General features: G+C 34.7%; 1 protein-coding gene across 2 annotated transcripts in view; it reads left to right on the forward strand.

The window, feature by feature from the left end:
* Positions 1 to 23,567, forward strand: part of ITPR2 (inositol 1,4,5-trisphosphate receptor type 2) — a 510,130-nt gene that overhangs the window by 384,168 nt on the left and 102,395 nt on the right. For both annotated transcript variants that reach the window (XM_072653450.1, XM_072653451.1), the window contains 2 exons: positions 15,093 to 15,200; positions 19,468 to 19,660. In XM_072653450.1, coding sequence (XP_072509551.1) covers positions 15,093 to 15,200; positions 19,468 to 19,660 — 301 coding nt within the window. The remainder of the gene's footprint in view (positions 1 to 15,092; positions 15,201 to 19,467; positions 19,661 to 23,567) is intronic.

The following is a 23,567-nucleotide window of genomic DNA, read 5'->3' on the forward strand; positions in this document are numbered from 1 at the left end:
GTTCCTCCAGAAAATATGGAGGAATTTTGAAACTCTGAGACCTGCCTGTTCTGATTGGTAAGAACTCAACATATTTATCCTGCATCAGATCCACCATGTTCTTTCACCCTGGCCATTTTTCTACCTGCTTTGAAGTACCAAGTTATTTGCATTCCCCTTTCTGCCACTTCCTACCACTTTCCTCCTCTCATTTTTTGTTCTATTTTTGAAAGAGTGGGTTAATCCACTGCCCTTTTTTTCTCACCATCCCTGTGACTTCCTTGATCAAAATATCCTTCCTTGGCCACCGTTCCCCCTTTATATGTTGTCATATCCTAAAAATGTGAGCCCTTTGAGGGAATGAACTTTCACCTTTGCATGTGTATCCCCAGCACACATCACTGTGCCTGGCATATAAAAAGCACTTTGCAAATACTTATTCATTCACACTGGCTTATAGCTTTTTTTCTTCTTCTTTGAAATTAGTTCCTATTCTTAGTTTTCTCTAAGTGGGGACAAGTCTGTTCAGTATTCTTGCAGAAAGATCCTGGCATAAGATTCCATTCAGTTTATGTACTTGATTACTTTAATGGTAATCTTATCTCTGAAAATTTATCACTTCTAAGGGTGGGAGTCATTAGTGCTTTGAGTCATTGGAATCTACTTTAAGTATCTATAACTGGGCTTGCTTAGATTTTAGGAGAGTCCATTCCTTAATTTTGACATTTTCATGCCATTCCTTCTTCCCATGTTGTTAGTGATATGATGACTGATATTCTCCAAGGGGGATTCAATTTTACAAATATTTATTAAGTACTTATTTTGTCCAGGACATTGGGCTAGATACAGAACATACAAGATATGAACAAGCCTAGATGTTTTCCCTCATGAAACTTGGGTTTAGTAGGGAGCGATGACACACATATATATATATACATAAGTGGTTAGATGGTACATTAGATAGAGTTCTAGGCTTACAGTCAGGAAGACCTCAGTTTAAATATGACCTTAAACTCTTAACTACCTACCTCTGTGACCCCTGACAAGTCACTTAACTTCTATTTACTTCAGTTTCCTGAATTGTAAAATGGGTCAATAACAGTACCTACCTCTCAGGGTTGTTGTAATGATTAAATGACATACTTAGCACAATGCCTGGCACATATTAGATTCTGTAGAAATGCTTATTCCCTTCCTATCCACAGATGACCATAATGGAAAATAATTCACAATAATTGTATTAAAGAGTGATATGATATTTGGGGGGAGATTATTACCCATTGGAAGATTAGGGTGGGAATCAGATAAAGCTTCACAGAGAAGATGGCCTTCGAGTTAGGCTTTTAAGAACAAGGAAGAATTCAGTAACCAAGAGGGCTTCTGGTTAGAAATGGTATGGAAGCAGGAAAGTATTTAAGGGAAAGTAAGTAAATTTATTTGGATCATTGAAAACCTGGAAAAGACTAGTATGACATATGGCTAAGAACACAGAGTATTTCCAAATTGTAAATAATCTTGAATTCTAAGGAAAGAGTTTGAAATTTACTAAGCAGACCATTAGGGAGCTAATGAATAATTTTGAGCAGAAGAGTAGTGTAACTAGATCTATGAATAAAAAAGATTATTGTGGCAAATAGTGAAGGAGGGATTATAAGGAGAATAAAGTGGAGGAAGCTATTTTTGATGACCTGGCAGTGTTAACAACCTATCTCTTCTAGGAGGTAGTAAGAATGGTGGACTTTTCCAGGGTCACATAGCTATTAGGTGACTCAGGACAAATTTGAACTCAGGTCTTCCTGACTCCAGGTTAAGCACTTCATTCACTGTGCTACCTAGCTGCCCAATGGTTAGAATGCATAGCAACAATATAGGAGGTGTTACAGAGACAGAATTGACAGGGTTTGGTAACTGTATGTGAAATATACATGAGAAATATTGTAAACAAAAAAGTGAAAGATAATACCAAGATTGTGAAAGTAGGTGAATTGCTTGACAGAAATAGCCAAGGCAGAAGAAGTGGATTATGAGTCAGTCAGTCAGTAAACATTTATTGTGCCTACTATGTTCCAGGCACTGTGACGAGGAAATGAATAAGCACCTGTTTTTGAACATGATTTTGAACTGTCAGGTATCCAAGTGAAGAGATCCTGTAAACTTTTCAAGATATGGATTTGGAGCTCAGAACTGGAGATATAAATTTGGAATTTATCTATATAGAGATGATATATGAAATTGCCATTGTACTATAAATAGTCTTAGGAACTCTTTCACTGTAATTCTCATGGAGCAGTCCAGAGGATTGACTATGTTGGAGCTTACAGTAGATAGAATCAGTTTCATGCTTTTTCAAGTCAGGAATTAATTCGGATGAAGGTGACAGCTCACCAATGATTCTTGCTTTTATTGTCAACTCTAGATTTATGCACAGATGCTCTATCTTTGACCTCTGCTAGCAGCTTGGTTTGATAAAATTCCCTTGGCTTTATTGTTAATAATAATAACTAACATTTAAATAAACATTTTAAGATTTTCAAAGTAATTTTCATACCTAACATCCAGTGATCTAAGTGCTATTATTGTCCCCATCTTGTGTTTGTCCTTCATTGCTGAAGAAGACCGTGCCATCAAAGAAATGATGACATGACTTGCACGTGACTTTGTTTTGAGTGAGGGAGGGCTGTGAGGAAAATGAAGGCCAGGAAGGATAAGTGACTTGTCCAGAGTAAGCATCTGAGGTGAGAACTGAACCCAGGTCTTCCTGACTCTAAGTCCAGTGGTTTACTCTGCCACCTACAAGTCAAAAAAGAGATGAAGAGAAAAGCTCCAAAAATACAGCATGATTGAAATTCTGTCTTGCTAATTCTAAGTGAAGTTTCAGTAAAATGAGTATATTCTTATAATCTTGTATGATCCATTGATAGAATTAATTCTGTTATCCAAAGAGCCAAATGAATAGAGGATCTAAGGTCTCATAGATTCTGACTCCTCTCTATGGTAGCAGCAAGTCATTAGATTTCCTATTTTTCCTTTCGTGACTTCTTACATGTTTTATTTGCTTGTGATGTAGAAAAAGCACGTGGTAGTAAAAACAGTACTTAAGAGAGATAATGTAACCTTGGGTAAGTCACTTATTAGCCTATATATCATGGAACAGGTACCAACCCAAATTAGAAGAGCAAGTTTCCTCATCTAGAATTCTCTATATCAGTGAAATCACAGGTTTAATTAAAAAAAAAAAAAGAAACATTAGGCCTGGGTTTGAATTTTTATTTTCACATTTATAAGTCATGCAACAAGCCATTTAACCCCTCTAAGCCTCAGATTTCTTATCTATGAGAGGATAATACTTTCCCTACCTACCTTACAGGGTTGTAGAGAAAATGAGTCTATTAACTATAAAATTCTCGTATAAATGGGAACTATTATAATTATTGTTCACCTGCCTTGCTTAATTTCTTTCCATTCTGAATGACCCCCTTCCTCAGGGGCAGTACTGAAAACCAGCCACAATGTAGTAACAGGTTTTAGTTCAATGCTTTGCTAACCCAGAGTGCCACCCAGAAAGAAAGCCTATCATGCATGAAAGCAAATTGGCTGATGTTCACACAATGTCATTATTTCAGTTACTAAATTAGTGTCACAACTATGATTTAATACCCTTTTGATTTATGTCTGTTTTCCAATACAGGAACATTATTTTGGTAATAAAGATATTAGGATAACAAAATAATTATTGTGTTTCAAATAAGGGTATAAAAAGGTAATTTTTATGACTTTAATCCTTAACTCACCTTAAAATCACTAACAAGTAAATTGCTGTGTCCACCTAAATATGAGATTTTTACAAATGGAAATCTACAAGTGACAAAGAACACTAAAAATATAGTTATTATTGAATGCCTCTTAGCTGCAATATCTTGATTTTTCATATCTTTACTAACAGGTACTGAACTTGAAATATGCACTGAAATCCCAGCAATTAAGAAGGAAATTCAATAATTTGATAAGCGCAGACTGGCCCAAATGCTAAAATTGATCTGGTCATCTGTATTTGAATAAATTAGTAGAAGTATCAATTCAAAATTAATTATTTAGTAGTCTGGATTTGTGTGTTTATATGTGACATAAATAAACAGACATATATATATATATATATATATATATATATACACACATGTACCACACAACTCTTTGGGTCAAATCTGTGATTTTGTTGTTATCAGTATTCCAGTGAAGATCATTCCTCTGCAAAGAAAGTTAGCACCAGTTCTGATTCTTAAAGTCTTAGAGAATTGCCTCAGGCATCTAGAGGTTGTACAGTATCACAGAGTCAGTATGTGCCTTGGATAGAACTTGATACCATGCTAGCTGTCTACCCACCATCCCACCTGCCTAGAGAAAGATTGATATAGATCAATCACATAGATCACTCACACAGAGGCAGATGCAGATGCAAATGCAGATGCCTACCTAAAGAGGAAGAATGAAGTAGCAGATAAAGAATCAGGAAGATATGATAAATTTCACGTTTACTCTCTGCCATATGTTGTCTATTTGACCCTGGATAGTGACTTAACCTCTCAGTAACCCAGGCAGCTCCTTAAGACTGCAACTGTAAGTTGCAGAGCAGATGAGGAGTGTCTTTGCTACGAAAAGTTTCACATTAGGAGCTTCCAAGACTTATGGAATTTCTCTATGTGTATATTATGCAGGTATTACATATAGCATGTGGAAATATTTATTGTTTAATATGAATATATGTAAATACCAAGGATATAGTTAGAATTTGCATGTGTATATATATATATGCACATACTAGTATATATGCACATATTTTTGATAATGTTGTATAGACTTGTATATACACATACGTATGTATGATACATGTATCAATCAGCAAACATTTATTAAGAACTTACTATGTTCCAGCATTGCGCTGAGCATCAGAAATATAAATATTGTTAGAAAGAATAAGAGTCTCTGTCCTCAAGGAGCTTACGTTCTAATGGGAGAAGACAACACACACAAGAAAGCTGAAAAGGGGAAAGGTACTCAGTGGAGGGAAAGAGAAATTCATAGAAGCTTTGAGTGTAGCCTGTCAAGGAATGAGATATGGCCTGGGAGGCCTTCTCACATAGAAGTCTTAGGAAGTGGATAGAGTGTTGGACCTGGAATCAGGAAGACCTGAGTTAAAATCTGGCCTCAGGTACTTAAGATGTGTGTCACCTGGGCAAGTCATTTAGTCTTTGTCTGCCTCGGTTGCAAAATGGTGATCATAAAAGTACTTACTTCACAGAGTTATGAGAATCAAATGAGAAAATATTTGTAAAACACTTAGCCCCATGCGTGGTATGTAGTAGGCACAGTAAATGTTTTATTTCTTTCTCTTTCCTTCCTATCCAGAGAGAGGCTGCAGGACTGGAGAGTACTTTCAGTGTGGGCATTACAGAGCTAAAATGAGATCTGAGGATAAAGAGCTGAGGAAGGGTAGAGAAACTCTGGAGTACAGACTGTTGCAGAGTGAAAGGAATTCTTGTTACTTTATTTGGTTCAGAATTCATTGATTATACTCCTACTTTATGCCAAATCAATCTCTCATGTCATCAATGAGAGTATTTGTTTCACTGACACAAATTGAAACCACCTGTGTCATCTCACCCTTTGCCCTCTTGTCCACATCTGATAAATCATCCACATAAGATTTATCCAGAATACCTACTGAAAGCCTTTCTCTAGTTCTTTGACTATTTTGTGGGCATTCTCTCTCATTATATTACCAGTTCACCTCTTTTTTGCATCTTACATTTTCCAGAGAAATACCAATATTTATATAAAGGTAATATGCCTGCTTATTCCCAGAAAAGATCACTCTGTTGAGTCAACCATATAACCGTTTGGGTTAGGCACAATTTCAATTCCTCAGAGTTTGAGATTCTGCCATGATTCATAATTTTACACCATCACTTTGAAAATATTTAAAATAATATTGTTTTCTCTCCAGGAGCAGCTTATGATCGCTGAATCCATGGTAGGGACAAAGCTGGGGACAAGGACATGATTGTATTGATATGAGGAGCTCAAAGTGAGGATGTTGCCGGTTAGCAACTTCTCTCTAAATTGTAGTTTTAAGGAAGTTGCCTAGAGTGAAGGTACGAAACTGGAGGCTGACTGGGGCCAGCAAAATTCCTTGGTACTCCTGGAACCATATTAAACTGTAATTAAGAAATGTTTGAGAAAACAAATAAAAGTACATTATAGCACAGATAGTATTAATTTGTAGTTTTCTAGCAGGGAGCCACTTCTATTTGAGTTTGACACCACTGGCCTAAAACACTGACACTTATCCAGGGTCACTGAGCCAGTATATCTGGAATTTAAACCTGTCTTCTGACTTTGAGGCCAGTTTTATATCCACTGCACATATGGTGTATTATTCAAATAGAAATGGATTCCTATGGGCTGCATATTGACTTTAAAAATCATAAATTAACATTATCTATATTGTTTTAGAAAACATACACTGCCAGATGTCCTCAATCATATTTCTGATAATGTTATCTACAATTTCTCCAATTATTCCCTCTTTGAAATATGAAACTTATCAGTGCTTTCAAAATTGTGTTACTGATAGTGTAAATTTCTTCATGTGTACTCAACCTTTTATTAATTTAATAACTTCAAAACTTTATTTCTTCATATGGAAACTTCATTGATTATGAAATTTGTTTAGTATAGAAAGACTATTCTAATTTTCATCTATTTTTTATCTTTCTTCCAGTTTCATCTATGATGGCTTTTGGGATGATCTAGTATAATCTGATCTCACAATGTGCTTTCTTAGTCTCATTTCTCCCTTTGCTGCCTTAATGATTTGACTTTACTCCTTCATAATATTTAAGAAATTAATTGTAATTAATTTTAACCTGGCAGTTCTCTTGGCTTCTTGCCTTTAGGCATAACTCTTTCAACTCCCTTATTTGCCTCTTCAAAGAAAAGACATTCTTTCATTTATTTGTAACTTCCGTATGTCTTTTCATTTCATTTATAATGAGAACATCAGTATTAATATGGTTCAATTCTTCTGTGTTAACTGGAGAACTTGGTCATTGGACAAAATCTCAAAGTTGCAGCAACAATATTTCAACTAATGTTTACAGATAGCATATTAGGAGAAATTTTGGTGATGTAAGAACACTATATTGTTAAAATTTGATAAAATTGTAGTGAAAAGAAAATTATAATCTTAAAGAGCTGCCTGGGATACTGAGAAGTTTAGTGCTTTGCCTAGGGTCACACAGATAATGTGTTGTTACTTTGCCCCAGTTCTTCTGAATCTGAGGCCAGATCTTTAATATTATGCTGTGCTGCCTCTGTGGGTGTAATAACTAAAAGATATAGAAAGGCAATACAATTTAATATTTTTGAGAACTAGGAGTATTTCATTTTTGTCTTTGTACCAACTAATGGCCAGCATGGCACCTATCACGTAGCAGGCTCTTAACATATGACTTATTGAATTGATATGGTTTTTTGAGGGCAGTGCTTTCTTATCAGTGGATAGAGCCCAAGTGTAGGGGGTCAGAATTGACTGTTCTGATTTGTGGTCCTGCCACAGACACTTACTTAGCTGTGTGACCCTGAGTAAGTCACTTAACCACTCAGTGTCTAAGTTTCCTCACCTGTAAAATGGGCATAATAAGTTAATGATACTAAGTTAACATATGGAAAGCTCTTTGAAAACCTTAATGCAGGAAATAAATGGTATTGTTAATATTAATTTCTAGGGTATTCTTACATTGCTCTCTCTTGGTTCTCCTCTTACCTGTTTAATTATTCTTTCTCAGCCTTCTTTGTGGATCTTCACCCATGTCATACCCCTTAACCAAGAGTGTCCTTCAAAGTGCTGTCCTGGATACTATTCCTGTTTTTCTCTTTGGTGTCTCACTTAGTGATCTCATTATCTCCCATGGATTAGAAGAAGGGAATACATGCCTACTATGTGAGAGACACTGTTCTAAGAGCTTTATCAATACTCTCTTATTTGATTTTCACAACTCTGTGTTATTATGAACTTCTTTTACACTTGAGGAAACTGAGGCAGACAAAGGTTAAATGTCTTACCCACAGTCAAACAAACACAGTCATAAGTGTCTTTGGCTATATCTGAATTCAGGTCTTTCTGACTCCAGGTACAGCATTATATCCACTGTACCACCTAGCTGTTTTTATTAAATTATCATCTCTGTGTAGATGATTCTTAGGTCTGTTTTTCTAGCCCTAATCTCTATCCTGACTTCCATTCTCACATTTCTTCCAGCTTATTGTACCTCTAAAATCGGATATCCCATAGGCATGTTAAATTCGACATGTCCAAAACAGAGCTGTCTTTTTCTCTTAACCTTCTCTCTTCTGAATTTCCATTTTACTACCAAGGGCACTGCCATTCTCCCAGGCTTCCTTGCTTGAAACCTAGGTGTGATTCTAAATTGTGCACTCTTACTCCAGTATATCCAATTTGTTGCCAAGTCCCGTCAATTGTACCTTTGCAACAACCTTCATATGTACCCCCTTTTCTCCTCTGAAGTAGCCATCACCTTAGTGTGGGCTTTCATCTTTTCATACTGAGTCTGTTGTAATAGCCCTCTGCTTGGTCTGCATGCTCTAAGTTTCTCACTACTCTAGTCTACCTTCCCCTCATCTATCAAAGAATCATCCTAAAACGTATAACTGACCACGTGTCTCCCCTATTCCATATGTTTCAGTGGATCCCCGTTACCTCCAGGATCAAATATTAAAACCTAGCCTCTTCCCACTTACTGTTTTTCCACTTTACTCCCATCTATATACACTATTATTTTCCAGATGATAAACAATCTCCTGATTCCATACCATTTTACAGGAAGCTTCTTATTCCTGGAATGTTCTCCCTCTTTATCTGTCTTCTGCCTTCCTTGGCTACCTTCAGGTCTCAGCTAAAATTCCACCTTCTTCAAGAAACCTTGATTTATTCCCTTCATCACTACTACCTTCCTTCTGAGATTATCTCCAATTTGTCTTGTATAAATCTCTATCTGTATACACATATACACACATACATACATACATGCAAAGTATTTTTTCCATGTTGCTTCCCTCATTCAAATATGAGTCCCTACCTTGAGGGACCTTCACACAGTGGTTGGCACACGAGAACGTTTCACTGTACTCATTAATTTGGTTTTACTTATTTGTAATACAGATTATAATAATAATAAGAGTAGAATGACAAGATTTTCTAACATTTAAAATTCTTCCATTAATGATATTTCTTCTTTTTAGCATGTAATATTGTATTCTTAGTTCTGTCCCTCAGTACTAAAATTGATTTTTTGAAACTTTTTGTTGGTTAGTCTTCCAGTCCATGTCTTGAAGTGAGTGCCAGTAATTCCAAGTACAGTTATTAGGGTCATTTTAAGTAATAGGGTTAGGTTTCATAGGACGCCTATCATTGAGTATCTTCATTAGCTGCTTGTCAGTTTTTAATTAGGGTTTAAATTGGATTTCTCACTCTGACCACTCTCCATGGACATGCCATTTCTGCATTAGTGTAACTTGCCAAATGGTTTCAACTTTGAATTCCAAAGAGTAGACTAACAATAGTGCTATTGCTCTCTTGAAGTATTTCTGTTATTGTTTACATGGTGTAGTATAAGAAAGAACACATGACAGTTTACAGGTGAAAAGTATGACTGAGACAAAGACTCTTTCCTTAGAAACTGTATGTTTTTTTCTTTAGTAAAAAAGGACTAAGTCAGTGTACCTGAAATATTCTATGTAAGTATTCTATACTCTTTAAAGCTTTAAACATAAGATATCAAACATATATGCATGCATTGATTGCTGAAAATGAGAGCTGTTCATTGGACTATGTACAGACTAGTTGGAACATGGAAGCAATTAGTTTGATTCTCAATCCTCTGCTTTAAAATCCTCAAATAACAAAGCTGTTTTACACTTCATCTATAAAACACCAATTTTATTTATACCTTGGCTTGAAAAGTTGTGACATATGTTTGATTTCTCAGTGACAATTGGATTATTTCCATTATCTGATATTTGACCATAATTCTCTGGCTTTTTCCCCTTTCGAAAAGCTGGAAAGAAGGAAAAGGATCTAGACTGACTTGGCCAGACTCACATATATACTAAGTAAGGCAAGTCATAAACAGATATAAAATAGGATGTGATGATACTGAATTTTTTAATGAAGCGTTTAGCCCACTAAGCTAGGTTGATTTTTCTTAAGTACAAACATTGCAATGATTTTTGCCAACACAGTATATTTCTATGAGACTGATTTCAAAAAAAAGCCCTGCAAGACAACCTTCAGATCACTGTGGTCTTCATCAGCTTCAGGAGGCCAAGAGTATATTTTGAGACAGCATAGAATAATGGATAGAGAACCTCCGATACAAACAAACTTGGGTTTAGCTCTCACTCTGGCACATGTTGGTTCTCTTACCATGAGCAATTCCCTCAACTTCTCAGGACTGTTACAAAACAATGGCAAATCTGCATTGGTAGATACAATAACAACAAACTGATATATATTCTGGTTATGTTATTATTACTCAAAACATTTTTGAAATCCATCTTTTGAAATGATCTTAAACATGATTTGTACAAGTGAAGAGGACAGAACCAAGAGATCAACAAAGATAACTACAATAATAGAAATAAAAATACTAAGAGGCCTCTGAAATTAGGCGAAATACAATGACCAGCCCTTGTTCTGAGGGACATATAAGGGAACACTGCTCCCTCTTCTTGCTAAAGCGTTGGCAGACTGTGGGTACACAATGGCACATGTACCGGGAGACTTGTTATTGGTGTTACTTATGTTTTCATAAGGAAAGGTTTGGGGCGGGGGTTATGAATAGTTGGGAAGTAACTGTGATATAAAAAACTCAGAGTCATCAATAACACAATAAAGCCATGTGCTTACTTTTTTGAATGTCTTCAGTAGTGCTTCTATTGAGAGCCTCTTATTTACAAGACACAGTTCTAGGTGCTTAAGCAAAATGGAAAACAACCCCCTGTACTCAAGGAATTTGTGTTCTACTGGAGGGATATAACTTGTAAACATATGTAATATACAATAATTGGAGGAGGAAAAGAGCACTTAACAAATAGGATGGTCAGTAAAGGAATATAGTACCTGAGCTGAACCTTGAAAGACCCTAGAGAATGTAAGAGTCAGAGGTGAGGGTGAAGCACATTGAGGTAAGAGATTATAAGGCAAAGGCACAGAGGCAGGAGATGGTGAACAAGTTTCATGATTAACAAGTAGGTTAGTGTAGTTGGAATGTAGAGTGTATGAAAGGGAGTGATGTACAATTCCCCAAGAGCTAGAGGCTGCAGCCAGCTGGGAACGACTTTAAATGTTAACCTGAAGAGTCTGTATTGTATCCTAGAGAAATAGTTATTAATGTGGGCCTTTGCCTACTTAAAAGTATTTTAACTATATGTCAATGCAATAAATTTCCTTTGTAATCTTTTTACTTACTTCCTTAAAGACATTATTTTAAGAAGGCACCTGTAGGCTTCACCAGATTCCCAAAGGGGTTCATGATACAAAAAAAGTTTAGAACCTCCATCCTGGATGTAATAGGGAGCCACTGAACGTTTTGAGGAATGGAGTGGCACTTTTCATTTGTATAACTCCACTTGTTTCTCTTGTACTTGTCTGTACGTTTGCATGATTGTTCTTGGTTCATTTTGTCAGCACTTTCTACAGTGTGTTCCAGCTGATCAAGTTTGAACAAGGAAGAGTGGCATTTGCCTAATGTACATACATGTTTCCCAGATATCAACTGCTTAGGCATATAATATGTATATGAGTATGTAAATGTTCAGCTGTGCATTAGAGAGATGACTGTGGCTGTTATGTGGAGGATGAATTGGAGGATAGGAGAGATTGAAATATTCCAACACAATGATTTATTCAAATTTAAGGGCATGTATTATTCTTCATTAAACCATGGTTCACATTCTTGTCTTTATTCTTAACTCTTTTCCCCTCATTTCCATGTTTAGTCAGTTACTATACCTCTTTCTACTTATATAGCCAATACCCTAGCTTAGGCCCTCATCAACTTTCATGTGGAATATGGTAGACAGCCTCCTAATTGATCTGACTTTTAGTCTCTCCTCTCTACAGTATTCCTCCACATAGCCGCCATATTTGCCTTCCAAAAAATGTCTGGTCATATACACACAGATATGCACATGTATGTGAATATATTCTTCCCATTAGTTTTTTTTGGGGGGAGATTATGTCACATTGTTGATTCTCATTGAACTTTCATATATATATATATATATATTTCACAAGAACTATTATTTTGTTATTTATCTATTATCTTACATGCATAATGTTCAATTGTATATATGGAATTATGTACCCCCAGATATATAGATGTATGGACAATTGATAATTAGTAAATACAACTGTATATATTGGGCAAAAGTCATCTTCCTCAACCCTCATGACAGCTAGAGTATTTAGTAGACAAATCTGGCACGTTGGGACAGAGACAGTATAAGTGTATAACAAGGAAAATAAGTAGGGTCACTCAAGTGGAAAATGTTCTTAAAAATGAACACTCTCCCATCTTCATCAAGCTGAAATACCCTATATAGATTAATAGCAAGCATAGCTTAATGCTGTTGATCTAACCTGGCTACTTGCCTCTGCACACTTAAGGCATTTCATAATTGGGAAATGAACACTGGTAGATAGCTATTAGGTAGCATTTAACGCTTTAAGATTTCAAAGCACTTTAATTATGTTATCTCATTTGGTCCTCACAACAGCCCTGTGAAGTAGATGTTATTGTAATCTCCATTTTAAAAATAAGGAAACTGAAGCAGAGATTATTTACTCAAGGTCACACAGCTTAGTGAGTGTTTACACAGTATTCAAACTAAAGTCTTCCTGACTCCAAGAATGGTACACCATCCCAACTACAGCCTCAGAATCAGAGACTTTTTCATCCCCTTTGGGAGGCCTTCCCTACTATATGTTTGCATGGAGATGTGTCTTTTTTTAGAATTTACCCATTTGGTTTTATGTGGATCTCAGTGCCTAATCTTTATGCTTCCTGAAAGAGAAAGGAGGCTTGGTAGGGGATCTTATATCAGTTTTTCTGTGGATAGTTAAGGGGAGTCAGAGAGCTATATTTGTTTGTAATCTTAGGAGCTACTAACACTTAGGAGGAGAGATCATCTCTCAAAAGAGTTGGGCCTAGATTAGGAAGGGTAAAAAGAATCTTTTCTGATAGACTAGCTCAGAATTATCCCCTCTACTCCAGCAGTGCTATACCAACAAAAGGAATAAGCACCCTTATTTTTTTCTTCTTCCAGTGAATAGAAGCATGTTTTTGTTAAGATAGAAGATTCATTTATTTAAACTGGTTTGTTATTAAGATCACATTATTTACATGTTTGAAATATGTATATTTTGTTCTACATAAAAAACATGATATGTTGAGTTTGTTAGAATTGTAATTTTTGTTATTCAGTCATTTTTCAATCATGTCTGACTCTTTGTGACTCCAGTTGGGGTTTTCTTAGCAAAGATACTGGAGTGGTTTGCATTTCCTTCTCCAGCTCATTTTACAGAGGAAGAAACTGAGGCAAATAGGTTTAAGTGACTTGCCCAAAGACACACAGTAAGTATCTAAGACCAGATTTGGACTCAGGAAGATGAGTGTTCCTGACTTCAGGTCTGGCACTCTCTCCACTATACCACCTAGCTGCCCCAACAAAAAGAACCACAGAAAGCATGATGTAATACTAATGAGAGTTAAAGATCTTCCCCACTCATTAATGGGCCTACCCATTAAGGGAAACTTGATTAGGGGAGATTTTCTTTTTTGTTGGAAGGCCCACATCTTTTGTTAATTTCTAATGAGGCACTGGTTCTCAAGGGTCGTGATGCCCTCTGGCTCTGGAAAAAAACCAATATCTATATACACTCTGAGATGAGGTTTTGTTTTGGGACTTACTCCTTATAAGTGTTTGTTTGACCAGAGCACACTCTGGGCAGCTGCTAAGGAGCCCTCCAGCTTTGCAAACCCAGGTGTTGGTGCTTCTCCCTCTGGTAACTATGTATGTATGGAATGGTCAGACAGTTGGGTCTGTCTGTTGATCTGTGATGTATGTATTGCTTATGGTCAGACGGTTGGAAGCCCTGTCTGTTGGTCTTTGTATCTCTGTTTATATTTTCTCTGAAGTTCAGGGTACTGAATTTTCCCCCTGAACTAAGTGAATGATATATATGTTTGATTAAAGCAATTGTTGACCTTTTAGAAAAGCAAATCTAAGAACCTGTATAACAGGCCTTCCTGTATATGGTGGGGTCCTTGCTGTTACACATGATATGATGAGTTTGTTAGATTTGTAATCAATTGAAAGTAAACCTTAAGAATTATGTGGATACATGTACAAATTGGAAAGTTAATTTGAAAATGTGACCTAAAAAAATGCTTTATTATCCTGTAATCCCCTTCCTGGGAATATACCTCAAAAAAATCTAAGACAGGAGTAAAGGTCCAATAAAGTATCTACCAAAATATTAATAGGAAAGAACTGGAAACAAATTGAGTGTCCAAAAATGTGAGGATGGCTGAATGAACTGTGGCATATGAATGAAATGGAATATTATTGTTCAGTACAAAATAGAGAAAAAAGAATTAAAAGACTTTGGGAAGCTTTCTATGAAGCAAAGTGAAATAGGAAAATCAAGAGAACTGTGAATGCAGTGACTATAAAAATGTGAATAAAAAGATCATGAAAAATGAACTGAAAATGTAAAGACTGCTAACACTATTAACTGAAAAAACCAACAATGATACTGGGAAACAGATAAGGAAATATTTATATATTTCATGATCACATTAAGCATTTAAGTGTAATTGTGTAATTTGTTGACATTTTGCAAGGAGAGGTGGATTGCTAATGATAGTGATGATATAATAACAGACAACACTTTTTTTTAAAAGAATATGCATCAGCACTTACCACTATAAGCCTGAAGAAATTAATTGAAATTTTTTTCATTTTTTTTCTAGCTGGCTCGCCATAATAAAGCATTACAGCAGATGCTTAAACCAGGGTCTGATCCAGAGGAAGGAGATGAAGCTTTGAAATATTATGCTAACCATACAGCACAAATTGAAGTAATGTATTTTTGTTTCTTGGATGAAGACAACTGTAATAGAAACAATTTTATTTTCAATTTTAGACCATGCTCAAATATTTCTAGGAAAATTAAACAGGATTAAATGATTTAGCTTATGCATATGCTAGAAAATCCTATGGGATTGATATATGGGAAATAGGAATATACAGTTTTAAAAGTTCAGTTTTTTTCCCCTAACCCTTAGAGTTATAAACTAGAAAAGTTTTCAAAGGAAACAATGATGGCAGGGAAATAGTACTTAAGGGAGGTATTGTAATTAATGAAAACATTAATCAAGTAGTGGTTCCTTTATTTTAAATTGCCAAAAGCTCATTAAATTAGAATTTGAGAATTTTACAAGTAACTATTCCAGGTAAAAGCAACAGAGAAAGGAGCAACAATATTTTGAAAATAGTGTCATGAGCTTGGACTAACTGAGTCACTTCCATTCTCATTATCCAATGTCTAGCCCTACTCTACCACACCTTCATGTTGTCAGACATTTAAAGGTGGAAGTAAAGAAGTTATGGAGTCTACGGAAGTAGAAGATATACCATGAGAAACATATACATTTAGCCACTAAGCTATCATTTTAACATCAGTGAGAAAGTTAATCAGACAAAAGTGAAAAGAGCAACAGATATTTATTATTCTTAATTTATATCCTTACATATTCATTTCGGTGACTATTTTTATGTGTACAATGTATGATTGGAAGAATGACAAATGCAAGGTACCTTAGAAATCATTTAGTCCACCGACTTATTGGACAAATGAAGAAACTAAGGTCCATCTATGCAAAGTAAATTGCCTTCAAGTCAAAGGGAGAAGTAACATTACTAGGATTTGAAACCAAGTTTTCTGACTCCTAAGATAGTGCTTTTTCACAAGTGTACTCCAAAGATGAAAAAGGAACATTTACTTCTCCTTATTATCCACACAGTTAATGCCATTTTTTTGGGGGGTGCATAGATGGGATCACCTATGCTCTGCTAGCAAAGTTCCAAGAAAAGAGTCATAACTTGCCTTTCTTCTTGGAGGCAAGAAAGTTGGAATTCAGGATATCTCTTCATTGAAAAAATCTAAAATTCAGAACTCTTTGAGAAATAGGGACCTTTTGCATTCCAAAGTCCAGATAATGAAAAATGTTTTCATTTGGTATTGCAAAAAGAAAGTGTTCAGTTGTCCATTTGTCATACCCCAAATGCAAAGATTCACACATTCTCAGAGATAGGATACTAGGGATCATCTAGTCTAATGCATAATACTTTCTCAACTTAATTAATTACCTTTGGAAATAGTATCCATTTGGACTATCCAAAGGAAAATTATTGTGAACCAATGAAATTCTATGTTATGGAATTTTAAAAAGAAAAGTTTTATTATTAATTTCATTATTGTTAGGCACAAATAATAACAAATTTATTTAAATTATTGCTCACTAGTGGCATTCTGCAGAACTATTGTAATGAATTTGATGAAAACAATATTTAATTATCACATCAGTCTTTTGATTATAGATAATAGAATCTTTGAATCTAAATTAAACTTTTGAACTTGAAGAGATCTTACAATTCCAACTGGCAACTCAGTACAGCAATCCCCGAAACTATAGTTCAAAGCCTGCTTGAATGCTTCCAGTGATGAGGAATTCCCTACTTGGAACATTTCATTTTTGGATTGCTATAATTATTAGAAAATTATTTATAATGGGCAGAAACTTGCCTCCCAGAAACTGTTCTCTACTGGTTCTATTTCTGTTAGCTGAAACTTTATATAAAATGTCTACCCACATTATAGCCCTTTAAGTATTGGAAGATCATTAATATCTCCCCCATTTATCACATCTTTGTGATAAACATCTTCACTTCTTCAACCATTACTCATATGATATGATTTTCAGACTTCTCCCTCATTCTGGTCCCTTGCCCCCATATGTCCTCTAGTTTGTTATTATCTTAAGATGCAAATTTCATAATTGAATATAATATTCCAAATGTCATAGGTATAATAGATTCATTATCTCTTGTGAAATCACTCCGTGCACTTTTATTGATGCAGATTGAGAGTATGATAGCCTTTTAACAAGCACAAAGCTTGTGGTCAGCTAAAACCCTGAGGTCTTTTTCACATGAATTGATATCGTCAGCCATCTCCAATCCTGTGCTTGCACAATTAATTTTATGAAATTAAATATAAACTTTGCATTTATCACTGTCAAATTGTTGCTGTTGTTACAACATTCTGAACTTTCAAAAGTTCTTCTGTAATACATAAAAATACCCCTTCTCCTTTATGAGGATGAAAAAATGACCCTGCAATTTTATTTTCACCAATCATTTTTGCGTAGTCTATGTACGTTCTAAGAACTTTATCTCAGTCCCTGTCTGAATGATCAGATTCCAAATTTGGAAAGTCAGGTTTAATAAGGTGATAGTATGCATAAATGTGATTGTTTATGTTGCACAAACAATACAATAGTATATACTTTGCTTTAAATAATGAAGCTTTCATATCAGAGATTCTTAAACTTCTTTACCTATCACCCCCTTTTAAAAAATTACTCAGTGACCCTCTGAAAATCTACTTTCTTTAACCCTTTAATGGCTTTTTGAAATTTTTACCATTTCAAAAAATATAAATTCTTTTTTAAAAAAGTGACACCTTAAATTTAGTAATTGATTGTAAATTTATGGGTTTTTTCCTGCATTCAAATTTTGATGATGCAATATTACATCATGTAACCATATAGTAACATATTATAAACAATACACACACATATTCCTGCTGATGCATGTTGGACTTTCTGACAATGCCCAACAGGCTTTCCTGCCAACAGTTGCTTGTTAAGAACTGTCAGCAAACTTGACCACTGATTAGTTATAACGTGCATCTTGTGTGTTTATTTGGAAAATAATGTAATAAATACTACTTTAACTCTGTTGCACAACAGATGAAGCATGTACAAATGGTTTTTCAAAAATTTCTTCTTTCCTTATGCTTCTGCCACCCCCTTATTTTCGTTCAATCCCCCCCATTACACCTGAGGCTACTACCACTGCCCTGGATTATTCCAATGTCCCGTAGGGTGAACTATTGCCCACTTTGGGAACCTCTCTATTTTATATAAAGTGATATTTCTCAAAGAATCACAATATAAATTATCATATTTATTTCAAAGCAATATTTTTAGTAAGATTGGAGTATTTGCTTCTTATCTGCTTGTTAGACTGTAAGCACCATGAGGATAGGAATCATGTCTTATCTAAATGTTTTGTTTTCCCTGGTTCATTGAACAAAATGTATGAAGATGATAAGAGCTGAATTCATTTTTGTTGAATTGATGAATGAAGTATTTATTAAGCATCTACTAAATGCAGTGCCTTGGCTCAGGTATTGAAGAGGATGCATACATAAATAAGGTCTCTGCTATCAAAGACATAGCAAGCTAGTAGAAGTGATAAGACTAATATGAAGATAAATATAATACAAAGTCAAAATTCAGTGCTGTGCTATCTAGAAAATGGTATTTATTTATTGGAATGTGACATCAAAACACAATATTTTAATGAAATACAGCAACTGATACTTTTCGATTATGATCTGTTGGGCAGAATTCTTCAGTGATTAGTATAAGCCACACCATTTGAAAATAGTCACTTTGACAGCTTTTATGTTAAAGGGACTTTCACTTCTTTTTAACACTTAAGTGTCTTTTGGGGAATAAAATTAAGAAAACAAAATTCAGATTTTTGCAATTTGCAGAATTCATCCATTAGGAGTTCTAAGAATAAAAATATGAAGCTTCATAATGCAAAATGTTCAAACTCTCCAAGTATAGTAAAGGCATCATAAAGTTTCCTATTTCCCCAAAGTTATCAAAATTCTATGAAGAATTCTCAGTGGAGTTGTTGATAGATGTATAACTTGTAACTAATCTCCAAAGGCCTTTCAAAGAACAGTGTCTGTATTTTTTAACATCATCCTATTTTCCCCTTATCTATTGTCTTTAAAGCCATCCTCTTTATACATTGAGTCGGAGTGAGACTATAACTATGAAGCTTGCCAAAACATAACTTTAATTCAGAAAGGATAAAAAGTATTAATCTTATTGCTTGGGAGGGAAAGCATCAAACATCAGGAATATTTTTCATATGCCTGAATTCTTCAGTTTCAGAGTTTATATTATATATACTCAGAGTAAAAGAAGAAAGGTAGAGTTAAAGTGCTTAGAAATCTAAAGATATCACAAATTTGTATTTCAGATTGTTCGTCATGATAGAACTATGGAACAGATTGTTTTCCCTGTTCCAAATATATGTGAATACCTCACTCGAGAATCCAAAAGTCGTGTATTTAACATGACTGAGAGAGATGAACAAGGAAGCAAAGTGAATGACTTTTTCCAACAAACAGAAGATCTTTACAATGAAATGAAATGGCAGAAAAAAATCAGGAGTAAGTATTTTAATTAATGAAATAAAATTATTATGAGATAATAAATGTAATCATATTTCATGGCAACAATCTTCTTTTTAATTTGTATTTCTTATAAGTCTGATATTACATGCTTAATATTATAAACTGAGCCTACTGCTGAAATGGAGACACCTGCCACTTACTATAAGGAAAAAAAGAGAGAAAACATGTGAAACTGACTAATTAGATAGTCTTTGGTTGCAGTCTTCCAGTTTTGTAAATATTATGTATTGCAAAGTAGCAGCTGTACATTTCATTGTCAGACAGAAAGATGAACAGCTGCATAGTTGATGTTCCCTGAATAGGCCTTGAATGGTCATTAACAAATTGTGAATAGAATATAGAAAATGAGCAAGCACCCTCTTCCTCTATTGTCTTGTGATTGAGCAAATTTTCTAAATTTTTCAAAGTATCTCACTAAATTGTAGAAATCTTAAAATATGATGCTTGTAGTCAGATAAAGTGAAATAACTAGATTATTAATTATAAAATTTACTTCAGTACTTATGTACATCTACGACCTCATGAATTGGTGTATTCCCTGCATTTGTGTAGATCAGAACTCATCCATGCCTTCTCACCCTATTCAGTTATCATCCCTGTCTTTCTACCTATCCTCCACAGAAAATCTGCCAAGTTTGTAAAAGTTAAAGCATAAATATTGGCTTTTTTTACCTAATGTATGTTAGTGACATCTGAGATATAAAATAGTATCCTGGCTCACAGAATTAAAGATTTCTTTTTATGTGGTTTTATGATTTTAGAGATCAAAGAATAAAAGGATGCTAGCTTTTTCTGACTTTTGGGAAGGTGCTTCCAAGCCAGCAAGAATCCTACATTTGAATAGTGTTTTGTTATAGCAAATTATTTTCCAACTCTTAACTTTGATGTCACTACTTCTAGCTAATGGTATGATTCCTTTTGCTCAGAATATTTCCTAAATACAATAGGATCATAATTTTACACTTGACTTCAATGATGATTTTTTTAAATCATAGAAACTTCTAAGGAATGGAGGGGTTACAATAGCTATTGGTTGGAGGGAGCCCCCTATACTGATGAAATCATAGATCCTGGAAATTTTGATTTGTTGAGTGCTAAACAATAGTGAACAATAAATTAACAAGTGTGATTTGTCAATTAATACTTTGGCAGCTCCACAAAGCACCATCTTTGAATATGAATTTGTGAAATGTATTTTCACAACATTTTGTACAATAATTGAAAATGTAGAACTGTTTCCTTTATATCCTGTGTAAAACTTTAAGTTCAATGAAAATTCTGTGCACCGTATACATATATGTATATGGTCATATAGTAATTACTTTTTTTGTATTTCTACAGTGCCTCAGTAATAAAAATGGCATTAACAATAATAATTAAATTTGTCTAATACAATTGGAAGTAGTTTACCTTTGGATGAATCCTGTGCTCTAAAAATGAAATCAAAAAGCCCTCCATGAGCAACAGCTGCTGGCAACTCAGTCATCATGTTATAGGATTCTAGGATAATAGATTTAGAGCTAGATGGGAAATTAGAGCATCTACTCCAGCTCCTTCATTTTTACAGATGAGAAGATTGAGGCAAGTGAGAAAAGAGAGATTAAATGGCTACTTCAACATCACTTGTAGACAGCAGAAAAGGAGTTGGAATCTCGATACACAACACAGTGCTGAGCAGTGAAGGGCAATCATAAAAAACACCTTCAATCTCAAATCTATATTAGATTGTAAAAGAGATGAAATTGAGGCATTACCAAAGAAGAAGTAGAATTTGAAGACCCTGGAGACAATAACAAAACAACTGACAAAAACCTGCCCCCAAATCTGAAATTATTTTGAAAAGGAGATGAGTATACTTGGACTAGAATTCTGAAAGTCCTTTTTGTGTTTGATAGCAGTAACCACTTCTGTGGTTAAAAAAAATGAGAGGAAAAGAGTATCAAGGAAAGACATCAAGAAATATTCATAAAACAGGCATCAAATACAACCAAGAATCAACTTGAGAGAACTGTTGAAGATCCATGAAAAGACATTGGAAGATTGCATTACTATCTAGCTGGCATATGCTGAAGGCAAATACTGAAAAAAATCACATAGAAAGGAATATAGAAAAACAAAGCATATCAGAAGTTCTCAATTTCCTTAACAGTTAAAAGCAAAGGTTAAAAGGTTAAGGCAATACAAGAAGTCAAAATAGTGCAAAGACCAAAATAAGCAATGTCAATGAAAACGTTATTACAGGGATTTGATAAATATATTAAAATATAAAGAAATCATAGGAAAGAGAGAATTCCCTGAAGGAGAAAGGTGAAATTTTTTGGTTATCTTTATGATCACAAAAAGTCCAGCACAAAAAAAATTTAAGTTGACTCAAATAATAAACATAAAGCTTAGACACTATTAATGCATTGAGCAGCTGAACTGTTACATCAAGTGCAGTAACTCATATTCTAGGTTATCTGACAATCTAGAAAGTGGTGGGGCTGGATAAGATGCATAAATATTGGCACAAACTTTTCATAGTGGTTCATGAACTACCAGCTTGGCACTTTGTCAGCTTTCTTTCAGACATAAGCCTGGTCCTGCCTTTTTTTTAATACTAGTTATGGTATAGCTATTACGAAAGGATGAGAATGCCAGAAACTCTTCTGCATAGATGGATATATAGATAGATGAATAGATAGATAGATAGATAGATAGATAGAGCATTTATTAAGTGTTTATAATGTACCAGACTTTGTGCTAACCACTGAGGATGAAAATATAAGCAATCAAAATAGTACCTGTCCTCAAAGAACTTAAATTCTGATGGGGGAAATAAACACATAAAGGGGAGCTGGGAAGGCAGGAAAAGTATATGGGAGGTGTCATGGTTTGGATATTGTGTCCAGAAAGTAAAGGTCTGGTTTTTGCAAGATAAGGTATTGTTATTCAATCATTTCAGTCTCATGCAACTTTTTGGGACCCCATTTGAGTTTTCTTTGAACAAATACTGGAGTGGTTTGCCACTTCCTTCTCCAGTTCATTTTACATATGAGGAAACTGAGGCAAACAGGGTGATATGCCTAGGATCTTACAGCTAGTAATTATGTGAGGCTGAATTTGAACTCCGGGCCTAGTGCTCTATCCACGGTGCCACCTAGCCACCTGTGAGATAAGGTAGAAGTCAGTTCTTAGAGTCAGAATGGTTCTAGCAGTAGAGTCTAAGGGTCTAGTAGGGATAATGACTGAAGTATAAGTGGTATTGAATTTGGAGTTAGTGACTAGGAAGTGAGGTGGAGTCATGCTTGTGGACTGATAGAGGTCATTTATAGAGACCAAGATGATTGTATTTTTGTAAACGATAAGAAAATTCAAGGTAGAACCTTAAAATCTATAAATACGTAAAATATGTTATCATTTCTATAATTATGATTAAATTGTCCAAAAGTACTCTAACATATATGATACCAATATTTACTTTACAAAGCCTTTGACTCAATTCTGTACTAGTCTTATTCATGTATGGCAACTATATAAAGTGAGTGAGAATGCTAGAATATTTGTGTCCATAAAAAACGATTTTCTATCTAAAACATTCTGCCAGTACAATAATATCAAGGACAATTTATTGAAAATTTGGCATTTTCAGGGAGATAATTTAAACCCATTAGAGTACTGCCTAGCATTAGATCTGTTATCATCTGTCCTAAATAGAATTGTTGTAAATGTGGTTTCCAAGATATCTTCTTACATGTATGAATATATCCATGTATACATACATATATACATACACATACACACACATATACATATATATATGCACACACCTTAAGAGACTTATTTGTACTCTGAAACCAAAACTGAATTGGAAGAACATGTTTTAATATTATCAAAACATAAG

This window comes from Notamacropus eugenii, chromosome 3, assembly GCF_028372415.1.
Source record: "Notamacropus eugenii isolate mMacEug1 chromosome 3, mMacEug1.pri_v2, whole genome shotgun sequence".
In the NCBI taxonomy this organism is placed as follows: Eukaryota; Metazoa; Chordata; class Mammalia; order Diprotodontia; family Macropodidae; genus Notamacropus; species Notamacropus eugenii.